At 44.5% G+C, this 15,278-nt stretch overlaps 2 protein-coding genes across 2 annotated transcripts in view; one reads left to right on the forward strand and one right to left on the reverse strand.

Annotated features, from left to right (window-relative positions):
• kif18a (kinesin family member 18A) overlaps window positions 1–583 on the reverse strand; it is a 63,990-nt gene extending 63,407 nt beyond the window's left edge. Inside the window, exon 1 of the mRNA XM_055649146.1 lies at window positions 382–583. The gene's annotated coding sequence lies outside the window, so the exon portion shown is untranslated. The remainder of the gene's footprint in view (window positions 1–381) is intronic.
• Window positions 584–1,014: 431 nt separating this feature from the next.
• The window catches only part of mettl15 (methyltransferase like 15), a 47,060-nt gene continuing 32,796 nt past the window's right edge, over window positions 1,015–15,278 (forward strand). Inside the window, 2 exon segments of the mRNA XM_055649149.1 lie at window positions 1,015–1,761; window positions 14,981–15,117. Of these exon segments, the coding sequence (XP_055505124.1) occupies window positions 1,465–1,761; window positions 14,981–15,117 (434 nt within the window). The 5' untranslated portion in view covers window positions 1,015–1,464.

A 15,278-nucleotide genomic window follows, 5' to 3' on the forward strand; every position in this document is an offset into this window, starting at 1 on the left:
TCCCGCTGAGTTACCCCAGCATTCTGTGTCCATCTCCCAGTGCAGAGGACGGGTACAGGGTGTAGAAAGGAGCTGCGGATACTAGTTTACACAGCAGGTGCGCACAAAATGCTGGACCTCCATGTGCAGTGGCTTGGTACAGAGTGCTGGACCTTTCTACACATAGCCTGTGTACAGAGCTGCTGGGTTCAGGGGGACGGTTAGGTGGGTCACTTCTATAAGTATTAGAAAGTGAACGACAACTTTGCCCAAAACAAATACATACATTTTACTTTCACTAAACTATGAAACTAAATTTTGTTAACAGCGTGGGCAACTCAAAAGTGATGTCCCAAGTGAACACTAATTAGCAACTTTTTAGGCATAATATATGTTACTTACCCCAGCTCTGTGCTTATGTTTATCATGGGGAAGCGCTGTGTCTGTGAGGGAAATAGCTGCCCCAGTACAGTGTATGTGAGTTTCCCCAGCACTGAGTGTGTAGTGTGTGTTCATTGTGAGGGGAAGAGCTGCTCCAACACTGTGCGTGTCTCTCTCCAGCACTGTGCTTGTTTGCTGTGGGGGAGAGCGCGGCCCCAGGTGTGTGTGTCTATCTGTCTATCCCCAGGGAGGGGGGGGAGGGGGTGTCTGTGTGTGTCTTCACCCAGCACTGTGTGTGTGTTTACTGTAGCGCTGCGTTTCCCCAACACTGTGTGTGTGTGTGTGTGGTGGGGAAGAGCACCCGGCCGCGGTGTCTGGTACGCGGGCTTTGGGCGGCGGACCGGCCCTAGTTACCAAAGCGCCGCTGATGACGGACTCGGGCCCCGGGCCTCTCCCCCCCATCCCCTTACACCCAGCCCTAGCCCTAACCCCAGCCTAACCTCCCCCTCACCTCACACACCCACCCAGCCCTAACCCTCCTCTCCCCTCTCTCACACACCCAGCTCCAGCCCATCCCCAGGCTGTATTAACTCATCCCCTCACTCCCAGCCCTAACCCCAACCAGGCCGCAGTTAAACCCCCTCCCCCCCCACTCCCAACCCTAACCCCACACCCCCAATCACAGTTCCAACCCAGCACCGGAGACCCGGGTTCCATCCCAACCACGCGTGCTGTCTGTGTGGAGTTTGCACGTTCTCCCCGTGACCTGCGTGGGGTTTTTTTTCCCGGCTGCTCGGGTTTCCTCCCACACCCCAAAGACGTGCAGGTGTGTAGGTTAATGGGCCCTCTGTTAAATTGCCCCCAATGTGTAGGGAGTGGGTGAGAAAGTGGGATAACAGAGCAGTACTGTGTCTTTGGTCAGCACAGATTCTGTGGGCCGAAGGGCCTGTTTCCACGCCGTATCACTAAACTCAACCAAACTAACCAACCCTCTCCCCTGAGACTTCCATGCACCACTTCCCTGAATAGGGAGCAATCTGGGCGATTGAAGGTTACAGCGTGGGAACAAGCATTGTTTAAATATTTGCTTCAATCAGCTCCAACATGCATTGGGGGTTGGTAAAGCACTGCTTGAAAGCCTCTTCTGTAGTCAGTCGCGGACCATTCGCAGTTAAATGTGAGCAGCGTTGTTGCCCGGTCGGCCCCTTCAACATGCGCTGCCATCAGCTGCCCCTCGCCAGGAACATTGCCCTGTCTGCAGCGCTCGGTGCCCGACACCCCGGCACTCCTCTAACAGCAGTCACCTGCCCGACCAGCACAGCTTCACACCATGAGCTTTACTTGCACAAACCCGTGATGGTTAAAGAGATTGTTCAGCACCTATCACCGAAACCAGGGCAGGTGAGTTCAGATTCTGTTGTGTCGAGCTGCTATATAAAGTTTTATCATCAAACACGATGTTCCCGCTAACAGAAGTTCCCCTTTCACTGCTGACACTGCTAAAACTGCTTCCCAGCTACATTACAGCAGTCTGAAAGTAGGGTCCAGTCCTGAAGCGCCTCCTATCCATGTTCTCCAGAGAGGCTGTCTCACCCGTTGAATTCCTCCAACACTTTGTCTTTTTGTTGTTGTAAACCTGCATCTGCAGTTGTTTGTTTCCGCTCAAGTGGGCCAATTGGCCAGTCTGGCTTGTGCTCAGCATATATTCAGTAAATGATGAATCAACGTAAGCTTTCAAATTCCAAACATTGTTGTTTAATCAGAATTTAGATTTTGTTTTAGAATTATTTTCTCACAGTGTTTCTAATAATGTAAGGATCTTAAATTCACTCAGCGGGTTAGATAATGTTGATGACTTTTGATTAGAAATGGACTTTGTTGGAGTTTATTAAATACAGAATCAAGCATAAATCTTGAAACAGGAGTATGGATCATTGATTTTTTTTTTAAGGCTGAGATAGATGGGTTTTTGATAAATATCGGTTGTGAGGAAGAGGTGGTAAAAGTGAAGTTGAGGTTTGTTCAACCATGATCTTATTGAGGGACAATAGTCAGCTCCTGGATCTTATGTCGTGGCAGAACAATAGTAAAAAAATGTGAAACATCTGATAATATTTACAGGTACAGGTAATATGAATGCAAATAATAATTTATAACTCCAAAATGGAGCTGTATGATTTTAAAATTGGGTTGCATTACAGTATCCTGACGTAGGTGTCTACAGGCAATTACCTATTGCCCATAAGTCGGATATTTGTGACCGCTTTCACTCCTAAACTGTGAATGAGGTTTCAAGTTTGTGATTTCCATGTTAACAATATATTACAAAGAAGAATTTTTACATGGGTTTAGTATCAGTATTTAGTGAACACGCAAGGTTTGTTAACTATCTTCAAACATATACGTACTAACTCCTTTCTCTGAAATATGCAATAAATACATTTTGGATCTTTAAACTTGGACGTCTTTGAATATTGACTTCTCTAAGTAACCCTTGCTTTCCCTCCCTCTCTCTCTCTCCACACTCCACTCAAGGGGAGGGGGGGAAGGTGGGATAATACTTAAAACTGGAAAATTCAATTTAAATTATTGTTGAACTGGGGTTAATTGGAGAAGTGTTTTTTTTTGTGGCTGTTATGTTTTGCTATTGGACTTTACCAGTTGACATCCTGGTCAAATGAGTTATCCAAAGAATGTTTGTTGGCTGCTGGCATGTTATTTTATGTTGTATTATAGTATGTCATCTAATGTAAACTCAGTGGCATGAAAATGTGTAAATTTGGTCAAATTTGTTTGATTGGTGTATCCTTCATGTAGAGTCTTTGAGCCAAATTGTCTGACAATGCAAATAGCAAGGAGTAGCTCTTGATGCATTAAGGTAATGCATTGAGGAAGCTCCTCAAACTGTGGAGCATCCTGGACAATATAGCTCACCCCCTCCATGACACACTGGTCAACCTGAGGAGCACCTTCAGCAACAGAATTGTCCCACCAAGATGCAGCAAAGAACGTCACAGGAGATCCTTCTTCCCTGTGGCTATCGAAATGTACAACTCCTCCCCCTTCTGTCGTGGGCTAGACTGAGACTGACTCCTTCCCCCTCCCCCCCCACCCCACCCCAATCTTTGCACACCCCAATCCTTTCCACTCGTCACTTTAATTTCATGTTTCATGAATTTTGTGTTTTATGAATTGTTGGCAGATCAATTTCCCTCCTGGGATAAATAAAGTTTTATCGTATTGTATCGTAACCAAATGGATTGGAATGCTAATTGATATTTTAAATGAAGGGTGTGATTCCACAAAACATGTGGAATTACTATTTTTCATTTCTCTTAGTTTTTTTCATTGTGAAAATTCTGTGTTTTTTTTTTTTGCACCTATAACTATTTTAAAGTTAATATTCCCTCAGGTCAATATTTTGTTTGCTTTAATTAGTAAAAGTCATTAAACTCAAATGCACGTGAATGCACTTCCAATTTTTAACAAATGATTTCTGACTAATTTGGCAGCAAGTAAACTGGCACTGCAGTTTCTCATAGAACTATTTAGCAATTCAAATTATGTATTTTGGCAATTTGTAATGTATATAGCTTGTGAAAAATGTCACTAAAGATTAGTTTATGCACGTTTATTAATAAAGCATTTGCACTTGAGAATATAGTTCTTGACTTGTTAATTATCATGAAGGATAATCTTAATCAAGAATATAGTTCTTGACTTGTTAATTAACGTTAAGGATATACATGGATGCCCTTTCACTGAATACAGCATATGTACAGAAAGGGCATCCATGGATATCCTTAACGTTGATAATTAATTGTTGGAGGGGTCTCTGCCCTTGCTATCTCCTCGGAGTCCGAGAGTGATGAATTGTGGAAACAGGCCCTTCAGTCCAACTTGCCCACACCGGCCAACATGTCCTAGTTGCACTAGTCTCACCTGCCCATGTTTGGTCCATATCCCTCCAAACATCCCCTATCCAGGCACTTGTCTGTTTCTTAAACGATGGGATAGTCCCAGGCAGCCTCAACTACCTCCTCGGGCAGCTTGTTCCATACACCCACCATCCTTTGTGTTAAAAGGTTATCCCTCGGATTCCTAATAAATCTTTTCCCTTTCACCTTGAACCTATGTCCTCTGGTTTTTAATTCCCCAACTCTGGGCATCTACCTGATCTATTCCTCTCAAGATTTTATACACCTCTATAAGATAGGTTCTATGACAACTTCTCCCCACAGTTCTCTCCAAAGCATGTTTGCCTAAATGTGGCACAGTCATACCGTAACCACCTAAAACACCAGGTGTTTCATGGCAAATTCATTTTCAAAACATTCCATTCTCATTAAAACCCCATAAACTGATTTTGTGATTCATTAGTACAACAACCGCTATGCAAAGTGATATTTAATGTGGCAATTTTACAAAGTTTGAAGAAAGGGAAAACTGATTGCCAGCCATCACTTCAATGTGATATTTCAAGATTCTCCTGATGAGCCATTATACTCCATTGTGTTCAGGGTCACTTTTTCTTATAACAAACTTACAGCAGTCTTAACATTTTTTTTTTTTTACCTTCCGGTGAAAAGTTTGACTGGATGAGTCAGAGGAGTGAGTCATCGCCAACACTGGTTTGAGAAGTGCTGGACGAGCTAATTGGAGACTGTTTAATTAAACCAGAGCTCTCAGTTTAGTTAGTCCGATTGACATGCTGCGGATGTTTTTTTTAACAACTACAGTCATTACATACACTTTCTCCACCCCGTCATCCATTTTGTTCCCTGCGAAGTTACCGATCACAAGGACCGTCTCGAGAAGAGTACACATATACTGTAGGTATATTGGATTAAAAACGTTCCATAATTAGCAAGCAAAAACAGCAATCAATTGAAATTGAGACAAATTTACTGATTAAATTATTTTTAAACTGAAATTGGCAGATGTACCATGTTTTAAGTATGTAATAAAAGGCTTTATAAAGAAGAAAGTGTTCTTTTAAAATAATTTTACAGAACAATGGTTTTGTGGGCATGATCTTTTACAAAATATAGTCCATTGTAGCTCCTGGTCAGAGGATTTCAGTGATGTTTCGGGTTGAGACCCTGCTTCAGTCTGAAGAAGGATCTCGACCCGAAACTTCACCTATTCCTTTGCTCCATAGATGCTGCCTCACCTGCTGAGCTTCTCCAGCATTTTTGTCTACTTTTGTTATTTCCAGCATCTGCAGTTCTTTCTTAAACAGACCATCACCGACCACGCAGGAAAGAGAGAGAGATAAAATACTTGAAGGTGATTTGCTTAAAATGAAAGTTGAAAATGAATAAGAGGTTCCTGATCAGCTGGTCACATTGGCTGAAGAAATCCATAGCTTTGAATTGCCATTGGCACATGAAGCAGTGGGTTTCATGGCTTTCTTGTGCTCATGTTCCAGTGGACTGAAATACAAATGTATTAAGATCTACTATTTCCAAAATGCTGCACCTTGAATATCATTCATAAATTATCCAAATTCTTCAGGAAGCTGGAAACCCACCATATGTGACATTGTCCCATCCCCCACCCACCCATCATTCTAAATGATGTAAAGAGGAACAGCACCTCATATTTCGCTTGGGCAGCTTACACCCCAACTATCTCCAAATATATATGTACTATCACCTTTCTCTGAAATATGGAATAAATACATTTTGGATCATTAGACTTGGACATCTTTGAATATTGACTTCTCTAACTTCAAGTAACCCTAGCTTTCCCCCTCTCTCCATCCCTCCCCTTCCCAGTTTCCGACCAATTTGAATGTCTCCGAATATTATTTTATCTCCTTCGCTCCATAGATGCTGCTGCACCCGCTGAGTTTCTCCAGCTTTTTTGTGTAACCCATTATTTTATCTCTGTTTGTTTTGTTGCTACCTTCTCCTAGCTAACAATGATATATTCTACATGTTCCTTGATCTCTATCCCCTTTGTCCTGTTTTCACACCTTACACTTCCTTATCTATCTCTCTCTCTCTCTCTCTTTCCCCTGACTCGGTCTGAAGAAAGGTCTCGACCCGAAACATCACACATTCCTTCTCTCCAGAGATGCAGCCTGTCCCCCTGAGTTACTCCAGTTCTTTGCATCTACCGTCAGTCTAAATGTCTTGTGCAGGAAGGAACTGCAGGTGCTGGTTTAACCTGAAGATGTGATCAGTCAATGAATGTATCTGCATGGATATAAATATGATTACTTGGCATGAGTCCAGACCTACTGGGTAGAACTTGTCCACCAGAGGGCTTCACAGTTACAGAGTGCTGATAATGCAAATTGTGACACTTCTCGTTTAAATTTCTGCTTCTTCAAGAAATCTAACAACAGCAGGGAACAGTTCACCCGTGAATACAAGATCAAAATGGTTTGGTCATGAACTTCATTCCAAGGGTACCTCGGAACAATTCATAGAAACATCGAAAGCAGATGCAGGAGTAGGCCATTCGGCCCTTCGAGCCAGCACTGCCACTCAATATGATCATGGCTGATCATCTGAAATCAGTACCCCGTTCCTGCATTCTCCCCATATCTCTTGATTCCGTTCGCCCTGAGAGCTAAATCGAGCTCTCCCTTGAAAACATCCAATGAATTGGCCTCCACTGCCTTCTGTGGCAGAGAATTCCACAGATTCACAACTATTCTGGGTGAAAAATATTTTCCTCATCTCAGTCCAAAGTGGCCTACCCCTTATTCTTAAACTGTGGGCCCAGCCCCCCCCCCCCCCCCCCCCCCCCCCCCCCCCCAACACAGGAACATTTTTCCTGCATCTAGGCTGTCTAATCCCTTAAGAATTGTATTTCTTTCTATAAGATCCCCACTCATCTTTCTAAATTCCAGTGAATTCAAGTCCAGTTGACCCATTCTTTCATCATATGTCAGTCCTGCCATCCCGGGAATTAACCTGGTGAACCTACGCTGAACTCCCTCAATAGCAAGAATGTCCTTCCTCAAATGAGGAGACCAAAATTCACTATCTTAATGATCCACGTGCCAACTGAAAAACATAAGTAGAGTTTTAAAAATGTGGCTGGTCATTATAAGTGTCCTTTGGTCAGTAAACTTCCGTCAGTGACATGAGCATCATGTAAGGGAGATAGCTTGACTCGCACTACTCCAGTATGATTCAGCGGCGTAATGGCAACATCTCCCTCTTTAACATGTACACCACAAAACCCCTCCAAAGGCAGTTCTAATTAACTCTTGATGAAGCATAGCATAATGAAAGTCATTAAAACACAATTTCATACAAATTAAACATATCGATTAACCATTGTGTTGAAATTGGCTCAGTTCAATCAGAAGAACTAATTGTGCAGTATATCATCACTGAGTCATACAACATGGAAACAGACCCTTCAGCCCAACTCGATCATACAGACCAAGATGCCTACCTAAGCTAGCCCCATTTGCTGAAATTTGGCACATCCTCTCTCTAAACCTTTCCTTTCCATGCACCTGTCCAAGTGCCTTTTAAATATTGTTATTGCACCTGCCTCAACTACCTCCTCTGGCAGCTCGTCCCATACACCCATCACCCTCTGTCTGAGTAAAGAAGTTGCATCTCTGGTTCTTATTAAATCTTTTCCTGAGTCAAAAACCTGAGTCCTGGTTCACGATTCTGGGTAAAAGACTCTGCATATTTTACCCAATCTATTCCCCTCGTGATTTTTTACACTATAAGATCACCCCTTAAGGGCCTGTCCCACTTGCCAATTTTTTTTGGCGAATGCCGGCGTCATATCAGTGTTGCCAAAAGATTTTGATCATTTCAAAATCCAGCGGCAACAAAAAAAAATGTTGCAACACTTGAAAAAATACGTCGTTATTCCGTGTCACTACCGCATCACACCACATCACACTGCGTCACGCCACATCACACCGCATCACACCGCGTCACGTCACATCACACCGCGTCACGTCACATCACGCTGCAAATGTTTCGGTGACCTAATACGTCAGTCGATGATGCCAGCAGTTGCTGAAACAATCACCAAGTGGGACAGGCCCTTTCGTCTCCTGCGCTCCATGGAATAAAGTTCTAGCCTGCCTAACCTCTCCTGATAAGTGTCAATGCGATGCCCTCTTTACAGATGGGCAGGGGCACTGAATCCTTTGTCCCTCCAAATCACCACTTAGATTGTGATAACCCAGACTGCTGCTTCTAGTGCTTTGCAAAGTGCTGGCAAAGCTTGTTGTTGGTAGGCTACTCACTTCAGTAAGGTGCAAAAATGAAATTCATGGAAGAACTTAGTGGGTCAAGCAACAGCTGTGGAGGTAATGGGATAATCGTCGTTTTGGATCATGAGATCAGATCTCAACAGAGGTGTCGTGGCCTGTTGAAGGTCCACAAACTTGGGATTGTTTTCTCTGGATTGTTGGTGATTCAGGGGAGACCTGGTAGAAGTATGTGTCAGGAAGGCACCTTTAAGGAGTGGTCTTCGTCTTCTTCTCGTGTCTATCTTGTTAAAATGTTGGCCTCGCTGTCATCGTCCGTCCTGAAAAGTCCGCAAGCTTCCAGCGGCAATCAGTGGGAGCCATCTCTTGTCGCAGTAGATGACGGTGGTAGCAGAATTATCTCGGGATAATTCTCCATGTCACAGTTTCCAGCCCTGTGACATGGACGCTTCTGCTATGGGGCCTTAGGGAGTGATTAAAATGTGGAACTGGCTGTCTCAAGGAGTACTTGATATTTATTTCATAAATGTATTCAAAGGGTGACTGGATAAGCAAATGGAGGGAAAAGAAATTGGGGAAAAAAAAAGAAATTGAAAAGAAAAAAAAAAGCATTGAAAGAATTGTATGAAGCTAAGAGGTTTTTGTGGAGTCTAGACACTGCCAACAGTTGTGGGGTAGAGTTGTCTGTTTCTGTGTTATTAATAATTTATAATTCAAATGTTCAGATGTCTAAGATGGGCACAAAGCTGTAGTAACCCAGTGGGTCAGACAGCATCTCTGGAGAAAAGGAATAGGTGGCGTTTCAGTTTGAGACCCTACTTCATGCAGAGTTGCAGTCTGAAAACGCGTCTCGTACCCAAATATCACCTCTTCCTTTTCTCCAGAGACGCTGCCTGACCCACTGAGTTACTCCAGCTTTTTGTGTCTATCTTCAGTTTAAACCTGCACCATTGTTCATATTTCTACCCGAGCAAAAAATAGCTGTTGTACTTGCCCAGTTAGTTGTAAAATTGTGCAAAAATAATTTAATGGGAAAGATAATTAAATTTTCTGGAAAATGCTCTACAGACAATAGGTGCAGGAGTAGGGCCAATGCGACCCTTTGAGCCAGCACTGCCATTCACTGTGATCATGGCTGATCATCCACACTCACTACCGCATTCCTGCCTTCTCCACTCAATACTTTTCCAAACAATGTCGAAATTACTTCATATCCCATCTGGTCAGTTCATTTTAATTTTGAAGAGCGATAAAGCTTTGTTAAGCAAATGTTTAAAATATGATGTAAAATGGAAGGCAAAGGAATGGAGTCACAGATCAGCCAGGATTACACTTAATGGATAAACGAACGTGAGGGGCTGAATGGACTGATCTGACTTTCCATTATCCAAGCAAGTGGCTTCAATATTTGAATGCAGTGTTAATTATTGAATGAACGTGCCGCAGCTGCGCTTGCTGGAGATTGCTGCAGTATTTGTGTTTTCACAATGCAAATTTATCCTGCTAAATGGATTAGCAGCAAGATTTGTAATTATTGCCACTTGATTGCAGAATTACATGAATTATAATGATGTAAATGTACATCTGACAATGATCCTTTGTTGACAGAAAAATAATGTTGTTGGTCTTCAAGGAAAAATATTCTCATTAGCCTTTCTAATGAGCAGATCTTGTCAGCATGAAATCACGTAGATCAGGCAGTATATGCTCTCAAATAATTAGGATGAAATACCTACAAGGTTTCAATTTGGTATGTTGCTATCCTAGTTATTACGCAACAATGTCCAGTAAACTTGTTAATGAATGTGGCCAGTCTCTAGGCTCACGCAATATACCGCGCTAAATATTTGTGTCTCCTGTCTATTTTGCACAGGTGCTTTCTTCCAAATAATGTTGGTTCGTTACCAATAATTCAACAGGTTCGCTCTCCCATTTCCGTTGGAATCCTCACTGATCATTAAACAAAACATTAATTTTCATAGTCTAGTGTAAATTGCTATTCGGCCAAAGTATTCTTCCTCCTCAAGATAAGTGGGAGAAAAATGAAAAGGAATAGAAGGAACTGTTTTGATTTATTGAATGTAATCAACAGTATCCAAACCAATTCGATTCGATATCACAATAGCAGCAACGACTGGTCGGACATTTACCTTATCCTTAATATGGCATATTAGTAGACATTAGGGGCAGCACAGTGGCGCAGTGGTAGAGTGGCTGCCTTACAGAGACCCGGTTTGATTCTGACTACGGGTGCTGTCTGCATGGAGTTTGTAAGTTCTCCCTGTGGGTTTTCTCCGGGTGCTCCGATTCCATCTCGCGCTCCAAAGACAAACATGCAGGGTTGTAGGTTAATTGGCTTCTGTAAAATTGTCCCAAATATGTAGAATAGTGTTAATGTTACGGGGTGCTCGCTGGTTGGTGTGGACTCGGTGGGTCGAGGGGCCCGTTTCCACACTGCATCTCTAAAGTCTAAAGTTGGCTGCAAAACCAAGAGAAAGCAGCATCCAGTTGTTGACCATTAGGATATTGCTTGTCTGGTTTACAAGTGCCACCAGAGTAGATGGATGAAGTAGTGCTCTATATGTTAGTTTCCCTACGACTGCTTTGGGCAGGTCCCTATTATGGCATCAATGACGCTGTCCGGTTGTACGAGGCAAGATGTCAAAAACAGCAGTAGGAGAAGCCGATCTCCCATGAACAGGCAGATAGGAGCCAGCCCTTTCAACACATCACATATCTGCAGCTCTGCTCACTCAGTAATTTGCTGAAGTGCCACTGGCCACGTGTTTGCCACTGCAGCCAATCTTACAGTTATCACAGGCTTAAATAAATCTACATTCAAGGAGTCAATCAGCTCTTTGTGCCCATCACATGTGAAAATTGACCAAATTTAGTGGTGGTGTGTGTGTGTGTGTGTGGGCGGTGTGTGTGTGTGGGCGGTGTGTGTGGTGGGCGGTGTGTGTGTGTGTGTGGGCGTGTGTGTGTGTGTGTGTGTGTGTGTGTGGGCGGTGTGTGTGTGGGCGGTGTGTGTGTGCGGTGTGCGGTGTGTGTGGGCGGTGTGTGTGTGTGTGTGTGTGTGGGTGGGTGTGTGGTGTGTGTGTGTGTGTGTGTGTGGGCGGTGTTTGTGTGTGTGTGCGTGGGTATGGGTGTGTGTGGGGTGGGGGTGGGTATGTGTGTGTGTGTGTGTGTGGGCAATGTGTGTGTGTGTGGGGGCGGGTGTGTGTGTGTGCGTACAGGGTAGTGTAGTCATATATAGTGTAGGTGTGTGTACAGAACATGTGTGTGTGTGTGTGTGTGGGCGGTGTGTGTGTGTGCGGTGTGCGTGGGCGGTGTGTGTGTGTGTGGGGCGGTGTGTGTGGGCGGTGTGTGCGGTGTGTGTGGGCGGTGTGTGTGTGTGTGTGTGTGTGGGCGGTGTGTGTGTGTGTGGGCGGTGTGTGTGTGTGTGGGCGGTGTGTGTGGGCGGTGTGTGTGTGTGTGTGTGTGGGCGGTGTGTGTGTGTGTGTGGGCCTGTGGGAGTGTGTGTGTGTGGGCGTGTGTGTGGGGCGGTGTGTGTGTGTGTGTGGGCGGTGTGTGTGTGTGTGTGTGGGCGTGTGTGAGTGTGTGAGTGCTAGCAGTGAGGGGATGGTTGTGTGTGTGGTGTGTGTGTGTGTGTGTGGCGGTGTGTGTGTGTGTGTGGGCGGTGGGTATGTGTGTGTGTGGGTGTGTGTATGTGTGTGTGTGGGTGTGTGTGTATGTGTGTGTGTGTGTGTGGGCGGTGTGTGTGTGTGTGGGCGGTGTGTGTGTGCGGTGGGCGGTGTGTGTGTGTGGGTGGTGTGGGTATATGTGGTGTGCGTATATGTGGTGTGCGTATATGTGTGTGTGTGTGGTGTGCGTATGTGGTGTGTGCAGAACTTAATGCAAGTCGAAGGAAATGTTGAGAGAGCTGAAGTTTTAACTACCTGTTTCTTTCTCTGAACATCTGGGGCCAGGCTGTCAATAAGTGTGAGAAAGAGCCGCAGATGCTGGTTTAAATCAAAGATAGACACAAGATGCTGGAGTAACTCAGCAGGACAGGCAGCACCTTTGGAGAGAAGGAATGGGTGACGTTTTGGGTCAAGACCTTTCTTCAGACCTGCGTTAATAAGTCAATAAGAGTACCAAGTCTACACATAATTAACAATAATGATTCTGTCAAGTCTGGATTCATGAAACATTTCCTCATTAAAATATTAAAACAGGATGGCGTTTTCTTCTCGGTTCTGGACAAGATTACGCTAGTTACCTGCTGAGACATGAAAGGTCACCCGATCTGTTACACGATAATAGGGTTTCCTTTTTTCTTCATTTTCCATCCCGCCAACCTCCATATTTAATGATTTTCCTTCAAAACTTCTGCCATGCAACAAGATGCCACCATACCTTTCCCTCCTCCATTTTAAGCATCCCGAAGGATTCCCTCAATGTACTTGATCACTGTGCCATTTCCATCGGTACCCCTTCTCCCATTCATACACCCCTCATGCAACTTTGGGTAATGCCACACCTGCCCTTTCACTCAAAACCCTCCCTCCACATGAAGGAGCAACTATAGTGCTAAAGTGGAACCCTCGGCCCAACTTGCCCACACCGACCAACATGCCCCAGCTACACTAGTCCCACCTGGTCCACACCGGCCAACATGCCCCATCTACACTAGCCCCACCTGCCCATGACCAACATGCCCCAGCTACACTAGTCCCACCTGGTCTACACCAGCCAACATGCCCCATCTGGTCCAAATTCTCTTGCTTTTTTATTAAATTTGTTGTGCTGCATTTAGTGCGGAGAATATGGACTTTTCTATGCAGGAGAAGTTAAACATAGATGGGTGACTTGTTCAGCACTGCATCTCCAATCACAATGCAAGGATGGCAGAGCTTCCAGTTGCCTGTCACATTACGACCTCGTCCCCACCATATTCTGTCTTGCCTCATTCTCTTTGGCCTCTAGGTGTTCCAATGAAGTCAAATGTAAGCTCAAGAAACAGCATCTCATCTTTCATCTAGGAAGAGCTTGTAGCCCTTGGGGCTTCACGCTGAATTCAACAAAGTCAGTTTACCCATGTTTTTGTTTGTATCAGGACCGATCAGTTCTGGTGTAAGAGCAGGGCATATGGGGTGGGGGGGGGGAGGGGGTGGTGAGGTGGTGGTGAGGTGGGGGGTGAGGTGGTAGTGAGGTGGTAGAGTTGACATTTTCGATCCATGATCTTCCATGGTCGAGGGTGACTTACTCGGTCATTAGTTCTGTCTCTTCCTACATAGATACTGCTGGGCCTCTGGACTGTTTCCAGCGTTATTTGTAGGAAGGAACTGCAGATGCTGGTTTAAAACGAAGATAGACACAAAATGCTGGAGTAACTCAGCGGGACAAGCAGCATTTCTGGAGAGAATGAATGGGTGACGTCTCGGGTCGAGACCCATCTTCAGACTGAAACGTTATTTGCTTTTCCACCAGTTTTTTTTTTTTTTTAGTTTTACTTTTAGATTCCTGACAAATTGTGAGTTTTCTCCGTATTTCACTCCCCAGTATTTTGTGCTGTCATTTCTAATTGATAGCATCCGCAGTTTTTTTTTTTCTTGCGTCTTGGCATTTCACCCCATCATGTGTAGCTAATGAATGCCTGTGGTCTATTGAAATAGCAGCAAGACAATTGTAAGATCAATACAGGCTAAATAAGATAGAGGTAGCTTCAGCCTAATGTATGCGTGCCCAGAACCAGGTGGTCCAGATAGTTAACTGAGATTTCTAGCCTGTGTCTGGCGAGGATAGGGCATTGGTGCTCACTGTTGGGTCACGTACATGGTCGACACGTGACGCCTGTATGGTCGTGAGTAGTCGCCCAAAGAGTCGTACCTTTTTCTGGTCGCCGCTGGATTTTCAACATGTTGAACATTTTTGGCGACCTGCTGCGACTATGACGGGTGCCGGCAAGTTGCCGAAAAATTGCATAAGTGGGACAGGCCCTTGGACTTAAGACTTTACAGATACAGCAAAGAAACGGGCCCTTCGGCCTACCGAATCCACGCCGGCCAGGGATCATCCCGTACATTAGCATTATCCTGCACGCTCGGGACAATTTATAATTTGCGGAAGCCAATTAAACTACAAACCTGCACGTCTTTGGAGCGTGGGAGGAAACTGAAGCAACCAGGAGAAAACGCACACGGGTCACGGGGAGAACATAGAAACTCCGTACAGACAGCGTCTGTAGGCAGAATCAAACCTGGCTCTCTGGCACTGCATGGCAGCAACTCTACTGCTGCGCCACCGTGCTGCCCATGTCAGCATTTCATGGCTGTAAAAGAACATCCCATCAATTATGAAAACACTTGTTAACCATCAGAACGTTTTCTTACTCTAATTTATTTGACATTTTTGTCTTTTTTTCCCCCCCCACAGGTATTTCTAGATATGACTTTTGGAGCAGGAGGCCATACAAAGGCAATCCTTTCCCAAGCTCCTGACATCTCCGTCTTTGCCCTTGATAGAGATCCAGTGGCATATGGAATTGCTCAACAAGTTTCAGAAACGTATCAGTAAGTACCTCATAGACTAGCCTAAGACAATTACATTTGCAAGCACAAACTCTTCACGAATACTCAACAAATTTATGACTATTTTAAATTACCAGTAGCATTTAATTCTGGTGTTTCTACTTAATTCATTAACAAAGCAACTTCAACACAGTGGTGGAATG

Source organism: Leucoraja erinacea, chromosome 18 (genome assembly GCF_028641065.1).
Source record: "Leucoraja erinacea ecotype New England chromosome 18, Leri_hhj_1, whole genome shotgun sequence".
Lineage (NCBI taxonomy): Eukaryota > Metazoa > Chordata > Chondrichthyes > Rajiformes > Rajidae > Leucoraja > Leucoraja erinaceus.